The sequence below is a fragment of the Pseudophryne corroboree genome, chromosome 4 (genome assembly GCF_028390025.1).
Source record: "Pseudophryne corroboree isolate aPseCor3 chromosome 4, aPseCor3.hap2, whole genome shotgun sequence".
Classification (NCBI taxonomy): Eukaryota; Metazoa; Chordata; class Amphibia; order Anura; family Myobatrachidae; genus Pseudophryne; species Pseudophryne corroboree.
This window is the reverse complement of record NC_086447.1, coordinates 478,412,691-478,431,868: the sequence shown is the minus strand read 5'-3', so window position 1 is coordinate 478,431,868 and position 19,178 is coordinate 478,412,691. Positions and strand designations below refer to the sequence as shown.

At 43.8% G+C, this 19,178-nt stretch overlaps 1 protein-coding gene across 1 annotated transcript in view; it reads left to right on the top strand.

The window, feature by feature from the left end:
- The window catches only part of POPDC3 (popeye domain containing 3), a 146,889-nt gene extending 132,833 nt beyond the window's left edge, over positions 1-14,056 (top strand). The window contains exons 3-4 of the mRNA XM_063917050.1: positions 11,079-11,187; positions 13,150-14,056. Coding sequence (XP_063773120.1) covers positions 11,079-11,187; positions 13,150-13,446 — 406 coding nt within the window. The 3' untranslated portion in view covers positions 13,447-14,056. The remainder of the gene's footprint in view (positions 1-11,078; positions 11,188-13,149) is intronic.
- Positions 14,057-19,178: the final 5,122 nt, after the last annotated feature.

Sequence of the window (19,178 nt, the reverse complement as noted above, 5' to 3'; positions counted from 1 at the left end):
GGCTACAGGCTCCCTGCAGCGTGGGAGTGAGGGGAGAGAACCAGACCTACTTCTTCTTAGTTTAAGGGCTCTGCTTCTCGGCTACTGGACACCATTAGCTCCAGAGGGTTCGATCACTTGGTGCGCCTAGCTGCTTGTTTCCGGAGCCACGCCGTTGCCCCCTCACAGAAGCCAGAAGTCAGAAGTCGGGTGAGTATGAGAAGAACAGAAGACTTCAGGACAGCAGAAGACTTCAGTAAAGGTACAGCACAGCGGCAACGCTGTGCTCCATGCTCCCACACACATCACCAACCGTATTTCACTGGGTGCAGGGCGCTGGGGGGTGGCGCCCTGGGCGGCATTTTACTGGAGTTGAGGGCGGCATAAAGAGATTGTAGATGCCTCGGTACCCTTTACAGACCCCCGCCGGCATTTTCTTTCAATTTTCAAATTGGCGGGCCGAATCCCGCCGGGAAGGGGGCGGAGCTTCGTCCCGCAGCTCACGGGCACCATTTTCTCCCTACACGCGGCTGAGGGATAGACGCTGCCGGGACCTCCACACTTCTCTACAAAGTAACAGGGGGCATTTCCAAAGGGGGGCCGCAGTGTGGTGCTTGAATTTAACAAAGGCAGCGCTGGGTACATATATCATTTGTGTCGATATATGGGCGCTGGGGTGTGAGCTGGCATACTCCCTCTGTGTCCTCTCTCTGGGCTTCATTGTGGGCCTGTCACCTAGCTGGGACGTTCTGTGTGTTGGGGTGTGTCAGTACTACGTGTCGGCATGTCTGAGGCTGAATAATATTCACCAGAGGAGGTTATTGGGGGTGTGGATGCGGGGCTAGAATTGGGACTGTCGACGCAGCCGACACCTGATTTGCTAGCACTGCTCAATACGATAAATTCAAATGTAGCTTCCTTATAAAAGAGGTTAGATAAGTCGGAGTCACAGACGCAGGTGTGGAAAAAGTCCATGGAAGAGGCTTTGTCTCAGGTACAGACCCCATCCGGGTCCCATAAGAGGCCATTTACTCAAGTAGTAGATACTGATACCGACACGGACTCTGATTCCGAGGTCGATTTCACTGAGGCAGTTTTACATCCACGGTTAGTTAAGAGTATTCATAAAGACCATTGCATCATTCAGTCTCCCAGCAACTCAGCCCTCTGTACATGTTGCCCCCTCAATTCTACACTCCCCTCTTATTAGCACTCATGAGCTTTTTACTTCCCTATACTCATTGACAATAACATCTACAACCTCTCACCATAAAAAACTTTCACAAACCTCTGACACCCACATTTATCTCTCTCTTCTGCTTCTGATAGCTGGTGACATTTCACCAAATCCAGGACCCAGCCACTTGCATCACTCACATTCACCTGATTCACAGCAACATAGAAATCCAGCTAACCTCATAAACATCACATGTCTTCCATCACCCTCCAGATCACTAAAATGTGCCTTATGGAATGCACGCTCTGTTTGTAACAAATTAACATCCATTCATGACCTTTTCATATCTAACAACATCAATCTGCTGGCTATAACAGAAACCTGGCTCACACAATCTGACACAGCCTCCCCTGCAGCACTGGCACATGGTGGTCTCCACTTTACACACACCTCCAGACCCGATAACCATAAAGGAGGAGGAGTTGGACTTTTACTTTCCCAATCTTTGGCATATACTGTTCTACCACAGGTTCCATCACTCACATTTACATCATTTGAAGTACATTCCATTAGGGTTTACTCTCCTTTCTCTCTGCGTGTTGCAGCTATCTACCGCCCACCTGGGCATCCAAAACAATTTTTGGAAGATTTTTCTGCCTGGCTCCCTCACTTCCTATCCTCTGACATCTCCACCATTATCATGGGTGATTTCAATATTGCTATTGATTGTCCAAAATCTGCTGCGCATGCCTCCAAACTACTCTCTCTAACCTCCTCTCTTGGCCTCTCCCAATGGACTGACTCCTCTACTCATCAGGCGGGCCACTGCCTTGATCTAGTATTCACCAGATTATGCTCCATTGCTGAACTCACTAACACTCCTTTCCCCCTCTCAGATCACAACCTTATCACCTGCATGCTTTCCTCTGTTAATTCAAACCCTGTGTTGCGGAAGTTCTCCAATCTTCCTCAAACTCGCAGAAATATTAACACAATTAATCTTCAAGAACTTTCCACTTCACTCCAACAACTGCTTTCACCTATTTCTGCATTCACCTCTCCTGAGATGGCTGTATCACACCTTAATGAGACTCTAGAACTAGCCCTTGATGAAGTGGCTCCAGCTACCCATCACACTCCACGTTGGCCTAGATGTCAACCATGGCACTCCAAATTAACAAGACAACTACAAAAACTCACACGAAAACTTGAACGTCAGTGGCGTAAATCTCGTATTTCAAGTGACTTCCTCACATATAAGACAGTCTATCATTCTTATAAAAATGCCCTGGACACTGCCAAACAAACATATTTCCAAACTCTTATCTCTGCTCAAGCCTCTAACCCCAAACGACTCTTTAATACATTTAAATCACTTCTGAATCCTCCCGCACCTACCCCACCAGCCACTATCAAGGCACAGGATCTTGCTTCCTACTTCAAGGAGAAGATTGCTAAGATCCGAGATGAAATGGTATGCTCTTCGGCAGCCAGTGACCTGCTCCGTTCTTTACCTGAACCCTCTGGCACTCTTTCTTCATTTGATCCCACAAACGAAGATGAAGTATCATCACTCTTCTCATCCTGCTTCTCTACTACCTCTCCTCTTGATCCTTTACCCTCACAAATAAGTAAAGCTCTGTCTCTGGTGCTCATCCCTACCTTAACTAACATCTGTAATCTCTCTCTCTCTACTGGTATTTTTCCTTCACTCTTCAAGCATGCAGTGATTACTCCCATTTAAAAAAAACTAAATTCTGACCCTAATGCTCTCTCAAACTACCGCCCTATCTCTCAGCTCCCTTGTCTCTCTAAGCTACTTGAGAGACTTGCCTACACTCGACTCACACACTTTCTTAACTCATACACTTTGTTGGACCCACTTCAGTCAGGGTTCCGTTCCCAACATTCCACAGAGACGGCACTGACTAAAGTGGTTAATGATTTGGTCACTACGAAGTCTAAAGGCCACTACTCACTACTTATTCTTCTAGACCTATCTGCTGCATTTGACACTGTAGACCACTCTCTTTTCATACAGACACTACAATCCCTAGGTCTTAAAGACACAGCCCTTTCTTGGTTCCTATCGTACCTATCTAATCGCTCCTTCAGTGTTCGCTTCTCTGAATCTACCTCCTCTTCGCTACCTCTTTCAGTTGGAGTACCGCAAGGCTCAGTCTTGGGTCCTCTGCTTTTCTCTATCTATACCTCATCTCTTGGTAAACTAATCAGCTCTTTTGGTTTTCAGTATCATCTGTACGCAGATGATACTCAAATCTACCTATCCTCCCCTGACTTGTCCCTATCTGTACTGGACCGTGTCACTGAATGCCTTTCTGCCATCTCATCCTGGATGACATCTCGCCACCTCAAACTTAATATTTCAAAGACAGAGTTAATTATATTTCCACTGGCCAATAGTAGGTACCAACCTGATATCTCTATCACTGTTGAAAACTCGACTATCTACCCTACCCCACAAGCTCGCTGCCTAGGTGTCATCCTTGACTCTGATCTGTCCTTTGTTCCCCACATTCAATCTGTCTCAAGATCATGTTACATGCATCTAAAAAACATATCCAAAATACGACCATACCTTACACAAGACACTGTTAAAACTCTAATCCACGCTCTCATTATCTCCCGCATTGATTATTGCAATAGTCTCCTAACTGGTCTTCCCAAAACGAGACTCTCACCACTACAATCCATTCTGAATGCAGCAGCGAGGCTTATCTTCCTCGCCAGACGTTCATCGTCTGCAGATCCACTCTGTCAGTCCCTCCATTGGTTACCTGTACTCTACCGCATTCAATATAAAATACTTTTACTCACACACAAGGCCATTAACCAAACTACACCAACGTACATCACTTCGCTTATCACAAAATATCTCCCAACCCGACCTCTTCGCTCTTCACAAGACCTGCGTCTCTCATCCACACTCATTACTCGCTCCCACTCACGACTGCAGGACTTTCATCGGGCTGCACCCACTCTGTGGAATGCCCTACCACGCACAATAAGACTCTCCTCTAGTCTCCAAACCTTCAAGCGTTCCCTCAAAACTCACCTCTTTAGGCAAGCGTATCAAATTCCTGAACCGCCCACATAACTTTCATAAACCTTCCTATCAAATTACATCCACTCTGTACAGTCCACACATATCCTCACATGTCTGTTCATTCTATGCAATAGATAGCACCTTTCCTTGTGTACATATGCCTATTTCCCTATAGATTGTAAGCTTGCGAGCAGGGCCTTCCTACCTCTATGACTGTTATCACCCAGTTTGTTATTGTTATTTCAAATTGTAAAGCGCAACGGAATTTGCTGCGCTATATAAGAAACTGTTAATAAATAAATAAATAATGATTGTGGCTATAAAAGATGTTTTACACATTTCTGATGAACCTGCGGTACAGGAAACAAGGATTTGCTTGTTCAAGGAGAAAAAACCTGAGGTGAAGTTTCCCCCCTCTCATGAAATGAATACTCTTTGTGAAAAGGCTTGGGAGTCGCCGGATAAGAAATGGCAGATTCCCAAGAGGATTTACATGGCGTATCCGTTCCCCTCTGATGACAGGGAAAAATGGGAGACATCTCCAAATGTTGATAAAACTCTCTCCCGTTTGTCTAAGAAGGTGGCACTTCCGTCTCCTGACACGGCAGCTCTCAAAGATCCGGCGGATCGCAAGTTGGAGACGTGCCTGAAATCCATTTTCGCTAATTCGGGGGCTTTGCTCAGACCCGCTGTGGCGTCGGTATGGGTGAGTAGTGCTATTGCTAAATGGGCTGAGAATTTAGCTAGTGATATGGATACCCTTGACAAAGATAATGTCCTTTTAACTCTCGGTTATATTAAGGACGCTGCAGATTACCTAAAGGACGCGGCGAGAGATGTCTGTCTCTTGGGTTCAAGAACCAATGCCATGTCGATATCTGCCAGGAGGGCCCTGTGGATCCATCAATGGAACGCTGATGCTGACTCCAAGAGGTCTATGGAAGCACTACCCTTCAAAGGTACTGTCTTGTTTGGGGACGGCTTGGCGGACCTGGTCTCGACCGCGACTGCGGGTAAGTCCTCTTTTCTTCCTTATGTGCCTACACAACAGAAAAAGGCACCACATCAGCAAATGCAGTCCTTTCGTCACAATAAATACAGGCGTGGAAAAGGTTTGTCCTTCCTCGCTTCAAAGGGTAGAGGAAGGGGAAGGAAGCCTCCTGCAGGCTCAGGCGCACAGGACCAAAAGTACTCCCCTGCTGCTACCAAGTCCACCGCATGACGCTGGGGCTTCCCTGGGGGAGTCCGGACCGGTGGGGGGCCGTCTTCAGATATTCAGTCAGGTCTGGATTCAATCAGACCTGGATCCTTGGGTGTTAGAGATCGTGTCTCAAGGATACAAACTGGAGTTTCGGGAGATGCCCCCTCACCGGTTCTTCATTTCGGCATTACCAGTAGTTCTTCCGGACAGGGAGGTGGTGCTAGCAGCAATTAAAAAAATGTGTCTACAGAGGGTCATTATTCCTGTTCCCTCGTCCCAGCGGGGGGAGGGGTTCTACTCGAGCCTCTTTGTGGTGCCGAAACCGGACGGTTCGGTCAAACCAATTCTAAATCTAAAATCCCTCAATCCATACTTGAAAGTGTTCAAGTTCAAGATGGAATCCCTTCGAGCGGTGATTGCCAGCCTGGAGGGGGGGGGGATTTTATGGCGTCAGTCGACATAAAGGATGCCTACTTACATGTGCCGATATATTCTCATCAGGTTTTTCTCAGGTTTGCGATTAAGGATTCTCATTACCAATTTCAGACGTTGCTGTTTGGGCTTTCCACGGCTCCGAGGATTTTCACCAAAGTCATGGCGGAAATGATGGTTCTTCTTCGCAAACAAGGGGTTTCAATTATCCCGTACTTGGACGATCTCCTGATAAAGGCGAGGTCCAAGGAACGGTTGCTGAGAAGTGTAGAGTTGTCACTGTCGGTTCTGCGACAGCAGGGTTGGGTGCTCAATTTGCCAAAATCCCAGTTGATTCCGACCACTCGGCTTCCTTTTCTGGGCATGATTCTGGACACGGATTTACAGAAGGTATTTCTTACAGAAGAAAAGGCTCTGGAATTGCAGACGATGGTCAGGGAACTTCTGAGGCCGACGAGTGTGTCGATCCATCATTGTACTCTGGTTCTGGGGAAGATGGTTGCGGCGTACGAAGCCATACCATTTGGCAGGTTTCACGCCCGGGTGTTTCAGTGGGACTTGCTGAGCAAATGGTCCGGGTCTCACCTGCACATTCACCGGAAGATAAGTTTATCTCCCAGAGCCAGAATTTCTCTCCTGTGGTGGCTACAAGGTCATCACCTCCTAGGGGGGACGCCGATTCGGTATCCAGGATTGGGTACTTCTGACAACAGATGCAAGTCTCCGAGGCTGGGGCGCATTCACCCAAGGAAGAAACTTCCAGGGAAAATGGTCGCTCCAGGAAGCCTGTCTCCACATAAATATTCTCGAGTTAAGAGCCATTTGCAACGGCCTGCTACAAGCAAGAAGCCTTCTTCAGGGTCGTCCTGTCCTGGTACAGTCAGACAACATCACAGCGGTGGCACATATAAACCGTCAAGGCGGAACAAGGAGCAGAGCGGCATTGGCGGAGGCCACAAAAATCCTTCGCTGGGCGGAACAACACGTGAGCGCACTGTCAGCGGTCTTCCTACCGGGAGTGGACACCTGGGAAGCAGATTTCCTCAGCAGACACGATCTCCATCCAGGAGAGTGGGCTCTTCGCCAAGAGGTATTTGCAGAGGTGACAGAACGCTGGGGAATTCCGTTGATCGACATGATGGCGTCTCGTCTCAACAAGAAGCTCCCGAGGTATTGTTCCAGGTCAAGGGACCCCCAAGCCAGTGCAGTGGACGCCCTGGTGTCTCCGTGGGTGTTCCAGTCGGTGAATGTGTTCCCTCCACTTCCTCTCATTCCAATGGTACTGGGGATCATTCGCCGTGCAAGGGTTCAGGCGATTCTCGTCGTCCCAGACTGGCCAAGAAGGGCCTGGTACCCGGATCTCCAGGACTTACTGGTGGAAGATCCTTGGCCGCTTCCTCTAAGAGAGGATCTGTTGTTGCAGGGTCCATGCGTGTTTCCAGACTTACCACGGCTGCGTTTGACGGCATGGAGGTTGAGCGCCAGATCTTAGCTCGTAAGGGTATTCCCAGGAAGGTCATTCCAACTCTCATTAAGACTAGGAAGGAGGTTACGGCGAAACATTATCACCGTATTTGGAGGAAGTATGTTTCCTGGTGTGAGTCTAAAATGGCTCCTGCGGAAGATTTTCACTTGGGTCGCTTTCTCCACTTTTTACAGGCGGGCGTAGATGCAGGCCTGAAATTGGGTTCCATCAAAGTGCAGATTTCGGCTTTGTCTATTTTCTTTTAAAAAGAATTAGCTGCCCTCCCAGAGGTTCAGACCTTTGTGAAAGGAGTAATGCATATCAATCCTCCGTTTGTACCTCCTGTAGCTCCATGGGACCTTGATGTGGTCTTACGGTTTCTCATGTCTTCCTGGTTTGAACCTTTGCGTAAGGTTGAGTTGAAGTTTCTCACTTGGAAGGTGGTTATGCTTTTGGCACTGGCATCTGCGAGGCGGGTGTCAGAGTTGGCGGCTTTATCTCATAAGAGCCCATACTTAATTTTTCATTCGGATAGGGCGGAATTGAGGACTCCTCAACAATTTCTACCGAGGGTGGTTTCTTCATTTCACATTAACCAACCTATTGTGGTTCCGGTGGCTACGGAAGCGGTGACGATTCCAAAATCTCTGGATGTTGTAAGAGTGTTGAAGATCTACGTTTCTAGGATAGCTGTTGCTAGGAAGACTGAGGCGTTGTTTGTCTTGTATGCTGCCAACAAGATTGGTCATCCCGCTTCAAAACAGACTATTGCACGCTGGATTTGTAGTACGATCCAGCAGGCTCACTCTTCGTTCGGACTACCGGTGCCGAAGTCAGTAAAAGCCCATTCTACCAGGAAGGTGGGCTCATGTTGGGCGGCTGCCCGAGGCGTTTCGGCGTTACAACTTTGCCGAGCGGCTACTTGGTCGGGGTCTAACACATTTGCTAAGTTCTATAAGTTTGATACCCTGGCCGATGAGGACCTGGCGTTTGCTCAGTCGGTGCTGCAGAGTCATCCGCACTCTCCCCCCCGTTCTGGAGCTTTGGTATTATCCCCATGGTCCTTTTGGAGTCCCCAACATCCTCTAGGACGTAAAAGAAAATAGGATTTTGGTACTTACCGATAAATCCTTTTCTCCTAGTCCGTAGAGGATGCTGGGCGCCTGTCCCGGTGCGGCTATTACTTGCAGTGTTTTTCTTGCTGGTTAAATTGGTTTATACACGGGTTGTGTATTGTTTATTGCAGCTTGTTGCTGGTGTTAATGCATACTGTTATCTGGTTAAAAGTTACTCGGTTGTACGGTATGTTTGTGGTGTGGGCTGGTAGTTTTGTAGCCCTTAGTTTAAACAAAAATCTTTCCTTGAAATGTCCGTCTCTCCTGGGCACAGTTCTTATAACTGGGGTCTGGAGGAGGGGCATAGAGGGAGGAGCCAGTTCACACCCAGATTAAGTCTTTTTAGTGTGCCCAAGCTCCTGCGGATCCCGTCTATACCCCATGGTCCTTTTGGATTCCCCAGCATCCTCTACGGACTAGGAGAAAAGGATTTATCGGTAAGTACCAAAATCCAATTATTTGCGCCCAGCCCCGATATAAAGATTTCTTATTGCCGCAATTCCTGGCAATAAGGAATCTATTTCAGGATATATAAAATGGGCTCTGATAGGAGATTGACCTGGCGATGTGATCAGCGCTGGGACTACTGAAAAAAATCTGCAAAAGGTAGCCCATAGGCTACCATAGGATAATGCCATCTGAAGGTGGCATTAGCAGCCTGCAATACATGGGGCTACTGTTGCTGTCTGAAATGGAGGGATACCGGCAGATATTGGTGATATCTGCTGCAGGCCCTCCTTGTTACTTCTTCGTGATACTTAATATTTGCGGGTACCGCCCTAAAACACACGTATGCCACAAATCTACGTGAATAAACATCCCCATATTGCTGTAAAGATTTGGGTATGCTTTAATTTCATTTATTAAACATGTTCCAGTAGAATAATAAAGGATCTGATTTTCTTTTTACATTTATCAGTTGGGATATAATAGCAAAACTAGAATGGACACCTCTTAAAATTATTCCAAAAATGTTATAAAATTTTTTAAAAGTTCCATTATACTTAAAAGGAATAAATGGAGAAAACCCATATCCCTTTGTTCATGTGATACGATAAAGCCTTTGTGAGATGAGAAATAAACTATGCCGGAATTACTGCTAAGCCTGATATACAGTAATGATAATGCTACAATTGTGTACTTGTTGAGGAACAGCTGTATTATTCTTCTTATTATTATTATTATTATTATTATTATTATTTATATGATTTATTAGCTTGCTCATTTTTACATTTTCCATGTCTAAGATAAAAAGTTATACTTTGCAGAGAATCTCATCTTTAAAACCAAAAATAGCCCCAAACTATAAATATATAAACATATTGCAGGTGCTCACCAGTAGCAGAAGTGGAAATTTAGATGTTTTCTCAGGATTTAAATATATTGAAAATGTAAGTGACTGTAATTTAATAGTTTTACAATCCATGCAGTAGGAGAACTGACTGTATGATGATCTGTTAATACTGCATTTCTTTAGAGAACTTTTGTCAGTATTGTTTTACAGGATTTTTTTTTTTTTTTACTTTCTTGTCCCAGTAGATATAAATACAATTCCATATTTATTATATACACTTTGTTCTACCTAAGAGTGACTTTATTAGTAGCCAGTTGCTGCGTGTCAGAGCTATCTGGAATCACAAGGACAGCTAGATACTTTTAAGTAACTCGTGCATGGCTGTAGTGACCTTATTTGGTAACTGCAATGTTACCAGTGTGTCCTGTGACATTTACAAGTCATTTATTCATGTCTATTGTACAGCCTGTCATTCTACCTTGCCTTAGATATGAAGCTAAACTTGTATAAATGATTTGACAGCTGAAATAGATTTGCCACCAAACAAACCATCACACCTTATCACTATTCACACACTTGTTCCTTGTGACAACAAGAGGTGGCCTTGCTTTGTCTTACTTTTTTTATTTATTACATAGAGCTTGGTCCAAAATGGGATAAGACTAAAAATCTCCAACATACATTTAATATCTGAGAGAATGTAGAACCTATTTGTAATACTACTTTCTTTTCAAGGTGTGTGTGTGTGTGTGTGTGTGTGTGTGTGTGTGTGTGTGTGTGTGTGTGTGTGTGTGTGTGTGTGTGTGTGTGTAGATTTTATTAGCGAGAGTGTATACTATTGATAAAGTATTTATAAATCCGACAAATAAATTTGTACATTGTTAAAATTTGATTAATAGCTTATCTGACATTATGTACATCCATAAGGAAGTTGGAAATGAGGAAATGCGTTTGATGAGCCTCTCTACCTGGATTCCTGGTTGAAAACCGTGGAACACAGAACATCCAGCATCCGGTGCAGCACAGTTTGGTGAACCATACTTGTACACGACTACAACCAGTCTCAGATACGATATTAATCAAGGTAACTCTTCTTGCATGTTTTACAGTTCTGCTCAGTATCACAAGTGCAATAATTAGCACCACCTGTGGCTCCAACTAAGAGATCTGTAAAACATGCATTGTTAGAGGTCCCTGAGGACTGGCGTTGTAGTAAGCCCTTAAAGAGACAGTGGGGGTAATTATATGGAGTTGCCTGTAGCCATATTAAGCTGAGTCACTGTAATGTCAATAAGCATCTATTTTGTGGTATATCTATTTGATAATTTATATCTTATAAATTTGGCAGGATACGTGTGACTGTAGATGGAGAGTTTCTTCATTACATTTTTCCACTTCAGTTTTTGGATTCACCTGAGTGGGACTCACTCAGACCATCTGAAGAGGGTTTTTTTCAGGTAATAATTAAACGCATGTTTCTAAAAATATCATTTACAAGACGTTTCATACAAATTATTCATGGGCAGTAGTAAATAGTGATCTATAAGTAGGTAAAATTTGATTTAACAAGTTGCTGTAAGTGGATGCTACCGCCATCTTCAGCATTCTCTAAACAGGAATGATCGCCTTATATAGCTAACACAGTGTCAGACTGTGGCATGAAGGGCCCACTGGGGGAGTGGTAGGGGCCCATGTTTAGGGGTGTGGCTACTCTCCAGAGGGGGTGTGGCCAGCTGCCACAGAGGCTTGACTAGCAATTAGAGAGTGCATGGTATGAGCTCCTTGATAGATAAATAAATGTATATATAATAGTAAATGCTGCTAGTGCATGCAAGATAATGTACCAGATTAATAACCGCAATGCACTGTAGAGAATGCACCATAGTACTGTGCAGTATGAGGTAACATATGTGTAGTGTATAATTCAATGGCACAGTTTGGAACCTGATCCATAGAGGAGTAGGTGGGGCCCACCGGTGATTTCCCCTGTACTCCTGTGGGCCAGTCCAACACTAAACTAACTGGTGTAGAGACAGCAAGTGTGATGATTTCCCAACAGCTTGCAGCAAGAAAATAGCATGCTACAGTACATCTCCGAAATTATGGCTGTAAAAACCTAGTGCTAATTAAAGGATAAACAGATCACAAAGAAGAACTTGAAAAAGAAATCATGAATAGTTATATAGTGCTAGAGCAGTCATTTCACTTCCTCAATAATGAAAGGTGTTGTGTGGTTAATGTAACAAAATGTTGTGTCCTCTGTAATTTAAGCAACATTTGATATTTAAATTTACAATTTGGGCATCCTTCAAATAGCAACCAGGTCCAGTTAATCATTGCATTCATCATAGTTTCTTAACCAGACATCCTTATAACTTTATTGGGCAATGGACAGTCTTCACTAACAGTGCACTATATGGCTGATTCTGAGTCGGACACACTGAAGATGTAGGACGCTGCAGAGCAGTGTTTTTCTTCTGTGCATTTGTCACATTGTGCATATATCCAGAGCCCGTGCACACATGGTCACCGTTACGTTTGTGGCACACAGGAGACGCACAATCTCAGAAAGATGTAGAAAGATGTGGTGACAGGTAGCTAAGTGGACGCACGGAGAGGTTGCATCTTATAGGAATGTGGCAGGCAAGTTATGGTTGTGTTCAGATTTGCAGAATTGTTCACATAGGAGGCCAATTTCAGACAGAAAAACTGCACCTGCTGTAGGGCTGCTGCAAGTTTCTATGGTGTGACTGATGAGGGTGTCTAAAGACACACAGACCGGTATTTGAGCATCTAATGACTTTGGACCTAATTCAGGGAAGGACTTTGGGCCTAATTCAGACCTGATCACTGTGCTGCTAATTTTGTTGTCCTGCGATCAGATAGTCACCGCCCAAGGGGGAGTGTAAATTCGCTGTGCAAGTGTTCGATCGCATCTGAACGCCCTGCGAAAATGTTCCTCAGACAGCTGCAAATCCTTTCGCAACTCACTCACTATTGAATGGTTTTTCCAGTGTGTACAGTCTGTGTGCAGCCCAGGTCTTACTCCTCCAGTGCCAAAAGGAACAGGCTGATCGGGTCCAGAGCTGACGTCACACACCCTCCCAGAAAATTCTTGAGCACGCCTGCGTTTTTTCCTGACACTCCCAGAAAACGGCCAGTTACCACCCACCAACGGCCTCTTCCTGTCAATCAGCATGCGAATGGCTGTGTGATCAAAATTTTTGCACTAGATTGTCGTTGTTTGGCGACGCGCGTGCATATTGCGGTTCATGCGCAGCCAATCAATAATCACTCGGAATCGATAAAACGCACAGCAGCAATCAGGTCTAAATCGGGCCCTTTGAAATAAAGAGTCTGTAATGATATTTGCAAATAGAGTTCTGTTTTGTAATGTTGCCTTTGATGCTGTCTTACAGGTAACACTTACTGCAGAAACAAAGTGCCGATACGTTACTTGGAGGAGGAAAAAGCTGTATTTATTATTTGCCAAGCACCGCTTCATCTCAAGACTCTTTTCAGTGTTGATTAGGGGAGACATTGCAGATAAACTCTATGCATTAAATGAGAAGGTGTTTGTGGACAGTGGGATTCGATTTGACATCAGGCTTCCCAACTATTATCACATGGCCTTACCAGAACAATCACATTTGACTGCACCCACCATTTGTGTTCAGGACTTCTCTACGAGGAGAAAAGCAGCCAAACGACTGTAACCAACTTTTTCTCATGGTCTTCCCACAGTGTGTTGGGAATATTAGCTTGATAACAGGCAACACTCATCAGCCATGCAATGCAAAGAGCCACTAGCTGCATTAATAGTGAGCAGTACTCACTGGTATTCATTGGTTTCCTAATTATTACTCTCTACTAATTTCCATCCAGTTCATTTCAATAGTTACCATTTTCAAAAATGGAAAAAAGGTAGACCATGCAAAACCACTGGTGTTAAACTAAAGATAAATCGGGCATTTCATAAAATCAATCGACTATAAAACTCATATGAATGTACATATGTAAGATTCTTCCTAGGTAAGAGAAGTAATGCATCTTTGTGGTTTGAAATAGTTTAGATTAAAGTTTCCTCTGATGAGTAGACTGCAGCCAATTAAAGGTAAATCCAATAAGACTATTGGTATTCCTCTTATGCATCCTAAATTAATGGCTCATTATCCTAAATGGATCCTTTTAAATGTTTTCTTATTTTACAATCTATAGTAGGGACAGTCCAGAATTCATGATAAATACTCCAAAGATTTATTCTGAATTTAAAAATTAACTGTAATGCATATAAATACTGTGTGTATTAGTAAACCTTTTTTCTCATTTCTTTGTAATGTCTTTATTTTTTATAGCTATCATGTTTCATTCACTGAAAATTGAATATGCTGTAGATACAAATAACCAGGGCCGTAACTAGGGATGTATGAGCAGTGCCGTCACCCTTGGGACGGCACAGTCACTGCCCCACAGCCCCTGCATCTGGCTGTGGGGCAGTGAATGTGATGGTACCGTGCAGCCAGTATTGCTGTGCAGTGTCGGCCGGAAGCTCCAGATATGCACACTGCAGCCTGTACAGCCTCCCAGAGCATCCTAAGTGCTGTATTTTCCGGCGCTGGCAGCCCCACCCCCTCGTCATGACATCATTTAGTCAGGGAAGATGGCTGGCACATGGTGCAGTGCCACCCTGTTACGGCACTATAAATCACTTCAGTGCCTTTGTTTTTCTATTTTGAGATCATACTGATGTAAATTATAAAAAGTTAATACCGTTTTATTAAAGTATTGTATAAAAGGGTAAAAATAAAAGAGCACCATGTTACTTAGACACTATGCAGGCTGCCATTTTGTTGGTTGTTGCAATATTCATGAGAATTCTGCCCATCATTCCTAAGCAGGCATGTATGTAATTCTTTCACTTAATTAATACTCATTATTTATATTAATTTTACTGTATTTATAAAACGTTTTTCACCAGCAAGAGTTTTACAAGCATCAAAAATATAGCAGAAGTTTAGTATTTCTACGTGAAAAAAACATGAACATAACCGTAACAATGAGCTTAAGGCAGTGTTTGTGCAGAGATCTCTGTTACATATATTTGCAAATAAATGGTAAGCCACCAGCCACTGCAAGGGATCTCTGCTCCTGCTGTGAACCAATAATTTATTTGAGCAACTACCATTCTGTGTATCAACGTTCTAAGAGGCATGGATGGGATCAGTAGTTGTAGGGTATGCTGATACTTCTAGTGCCATATTGATACATATACATCCAGGTGAGCTAGCTCTCATTTTAGAAATACTTAAATGTATTACCCAAAGTAGGTGCTATTATCATGTAGCCTAGTGCCACCAAAGCAGAGAAACCTCGCAGCGGCTTATAGCTGAGCATATTTTTGCAAAGTTATGTAACTGAGATCTCTGCATTACTGTTATTACATAGGATGTATGTCTCTTCTTTTGCTGGTCCACTATGGTTAGCTGGAGAAATGTTTTTTTTTTCTAGTCTGGATTAACCCCTACTTTATATGAACCTGTGATAGAACATTAAATTGACTTGAGCAGCTACCATTCTGTGTATCACTGTGTCCCTTGGGGTGCCTCCGGGTGAGTTTGCTCTCAATTTATAAATAATAAATCTGCTATTATTACTGTATGGACCACCAGAGCAGAGATGCCTTGCTGTAGTTGGTGGCTTACCATATGTTTTAAAAAGTATGTAACAGCAATCTCTGCATTACTATTATGTAGGCTGTACTGTATGTCTCTTGCTTGTCCATTTGGGTTACATACTATTTACTGGTGGACGGGATGCCAGCTGTCAAGATCTCGATAGCAGCATCCCGCCCACCAGAATGCCGGCAGCGGGGTGAGCGCTAACAGTCCCCTTTGCGGGCTCGCTGTGCTTACCACGTTGTGGGCTCGGTGGCTTGCTGCGCTCGCCACAGGTTATATTCTCACTCTATGGGTGTCGTGGACAACCACAAGTGGGAATATTCCCTGTGCGTCGGGATTCTGGCTGTCGGCATTGTTGGCTGTTGGGATTCTGGCATCGGGATCCCGACAGCCGGCAAATTGATTGCATCCCGCCCATTTTGGTGTGCTGAGGGAATTTGTTTGTTTGTTTGTTTTTTATATTCTAAAATAGCCCCTCCCTTACATACTGTACACCTCTGATGGACCAATAAATTAATTTGAGCAACTGCCATGTGTATAAACAGTCTGTTTGCTGAAGTAAAATAAGGCTCACACTGTCATATTGCCTGAAAATCCTCAACATGCTTTCACCATTCTAAAGAAAGCCTTAACTACAACTCCATGTTGGCTCATCCCGAGCCTGCTTTTTCTTTTGTTATAATAGTAGATGCCATTCAAAAATCATAGATGCCATGATACATGCCTATCATCAAGGATAAATGCTTATCAATCCTTGTGCTGATCAAAATATTGGGGATTAAACGCTTCTTGCTATGAAATCTGCTTTTAAAGAGTGACAACACTTGATGGATGGAGCTTCATTTCATTCTTCAGGCATTGTGATCCTTGTTATTTGCTCAGTTTTAGCTTTATGGGCCTTATTCAGCTAGTGATGCAATCGCATTATGTTGAATTCTGTGCCATTGCGCACGTGCAGAGCCCGTTCACGGGTCGAACAATGCGACCACATCGCATTGATGCGAACGCCGCTGTCTGATTGACAGGCAGAGGCTGTCGGGCGGCGTTGTGGGGGTGGGGTGTTGGAAATCGGGTTGGGTTTGGGGCAGCTGCGTGACATCACAAGTGGCTACTGCGATTAGAAAATGGCGGAGGGCTGACTGCCTTCTCAGCCAGGCTGCGGAAGCAGGGAGGCTACCCTTAATCAGCTGTGCGATTGCATCGCTGGCAGCCATTAGCATGCTGGGCAGCCTTGCCCTGTGCTAGGTGGCCCCGAGCATGCAATCGTAAGCAGTTGCAGTTTTGCTAAAATAGCAAAACTGCAACTAAAGCTGAATGAGGGCCTATGGGGGTCATTCCGAGATGATCGCTAGCTGCTTTCGTTCACTGCGCAGCGATCAGACAAAAAAAATCGGCACTTCTGCGCATGCGTATGTGGCGCAATGCGCATTCGCGTCGTACTATTACAACAAACTATGTAGTTTCACACAAGGTCTAGTGAAGCTTTTCAGTCGCACTGGTGACCGCAGAGTGATTGACAGGAAGAGGGAGTTTCTGGGTGTCAACTCACCGTTTTCAGGGAGTGTTCAGAAAAACGCAGGCGTGCCAGGAAAAACGCAGGCGTGGCTGGGTGAACGCAGGGCGTGTTCATGACGTCAAAACAGGAACTGAATAGTCCTGAAGTGATCGCAAGCGCTGAGTAGATCTGAAGCTACTCTGAAACTGCACAAAATTATTTTGTAGCCGCTCTGCAATCCTTTCGTTCGCACTTCTGTTAAGCTAAAATACACTCCCAGTGGGCGGCGGCATAGCGTTTGCACGGCTGCTAAAAACTGCTAGCGAGCTAACAACTCGGAATGACCCCCAATGTTCCTTATTGGCCATTTTCTCTAAATTCAATAACAGATGCCCTGTATTGTAGCGCCGGTTTGAAACATTACAAGTATCACCTCAACAGACAGAGCTGAGTGTTCCTCAAGAAGCTATTTTTGTCAATGTTGGTTTAGCTTCTTTCTGTAGATTTATTGCGAAAGCTACCAAGGCTTTTGAATAACTGCCTCTCTGCTTGTGGGCCCCTGGCACTCCAACTTCATCATGACTAATGACCCCTGGCTCTCTGATGACTTCCTCTTGGGCTCTGGATCACTTTCCTCTGCATTTAAAGCTACAGTACAATTTTCACACTAAACTGCTTTTAGAATCTAACAAACCAATACAGGTTGAGTCTCCCTTATCCAAAATGCTTGGGACCAGAGGTATTTTGGATATGGGATTTTTCCGTATTTTGGAATAATTACATACCATAATGAGATATCATGGTGATGGGACCTAAATCTAAGCACAGAATGCATTTCTGTTACATATACACCTTATACACACAGCCTGAAGGTAATTTTAGACAATATTTTTTATAACTTTGTGCATTAAACAAAGTGTGTGTACATTCACACAATTCATTTATGTTTCATATACACCTTATACACACAGCCTGAAGGTAATTTAATACAATATTTTTAATAACTTTGTGTATTAAACAAAGTTTGTGTACATTGAGCCATCAAAAAACAAAGGTTTCACTATCTCACTCTCACTCAAAAAAGTCCGTATTTCTGAATATTTGGATATGGGATACTCAACCTGTAATCAGTATATAAATATCCTGACACAATCTTCTGATGGGCCAAGAGACTGGTTTAGAGTTAATCTGAGCTAGATTTCCTCCCTTTATGTAACTCAGAGTGCAGAATATCTGAAGATGTGTGCCAATATAATCAGTGCTCAGAATGTGTGGTTTCTAAGCATTATTAATTATTAATACTCAATTCCTGAGAAGGCTGAGTGCTTGGACTGTGAAGTGATAATGCAGGGATTTGCTAGGAGAACTGGTACACTATAAACATTTATTATCTTTCACAAGTCATTGATGACACTGCATTATGGGTCTTATTCAGGTTTGCACCTGAAGGTGCACATGTTACATCTGACCCACCTGCAGTGCAGCATGGTGTTGCCCATTTGCTAACTTTTTTTGGTTTGCTAACAACTCTGAATAACCCCTATGTCCATACAAGGACAGTATCGCCCTCAACAAAATATGCCATCCAAAAAGTACATGGTACAGGATGGTGAACATGTCAATAAATGATAGTAGCATAAATGTTAGGCAGTTTTCAGCAGCACTTCTTTATTCTAATTTTTCTGTGCACATTCTTTTATAATGGTGCCTCTTGCCTATATCAATACTTCCAGATCCACAGCACTTTCACAATTTAGATATGCTCCTAAAAATGAAAAACCATTATTGTAATTATAAAAATAAACCTCATTGTCCCATTTTACATACTCCTGAAGAAAAAAAAATGTTATTTTAATACGAGAACAGGCTGTTCCCAGACATCATGGTAGTAAGGTGATGAAGGGAGGTAGCATGTGCAATGCAGGACAAGCCAATGAATCACTTTGAGCACTGAATTAGGGAAAGAGCAAGGAGAACACATTGTAGTAATGCATATGTATCGTCAAGGGCCATCAGTGTGAATTTTGGGAGGGCAAAGGTTGTGCTGGAGTGAAAAAAGTAATGTATTGTGGAGGATACTGGTAAGCACAGGAGCCAACTTTCAATAGGATACGGTCATTAGGTCAACATGACTTAAGTCGACAGTCATTAGGTCGACCACTATTGGTCGACATGCATTAGTTCGACATGGAAAAAGGTCGACATGAGTTTTCCACATTTTCATTTTATTTTTTTAACTTTTTCATACTTTACGATCCACGTGGACTACGATTGG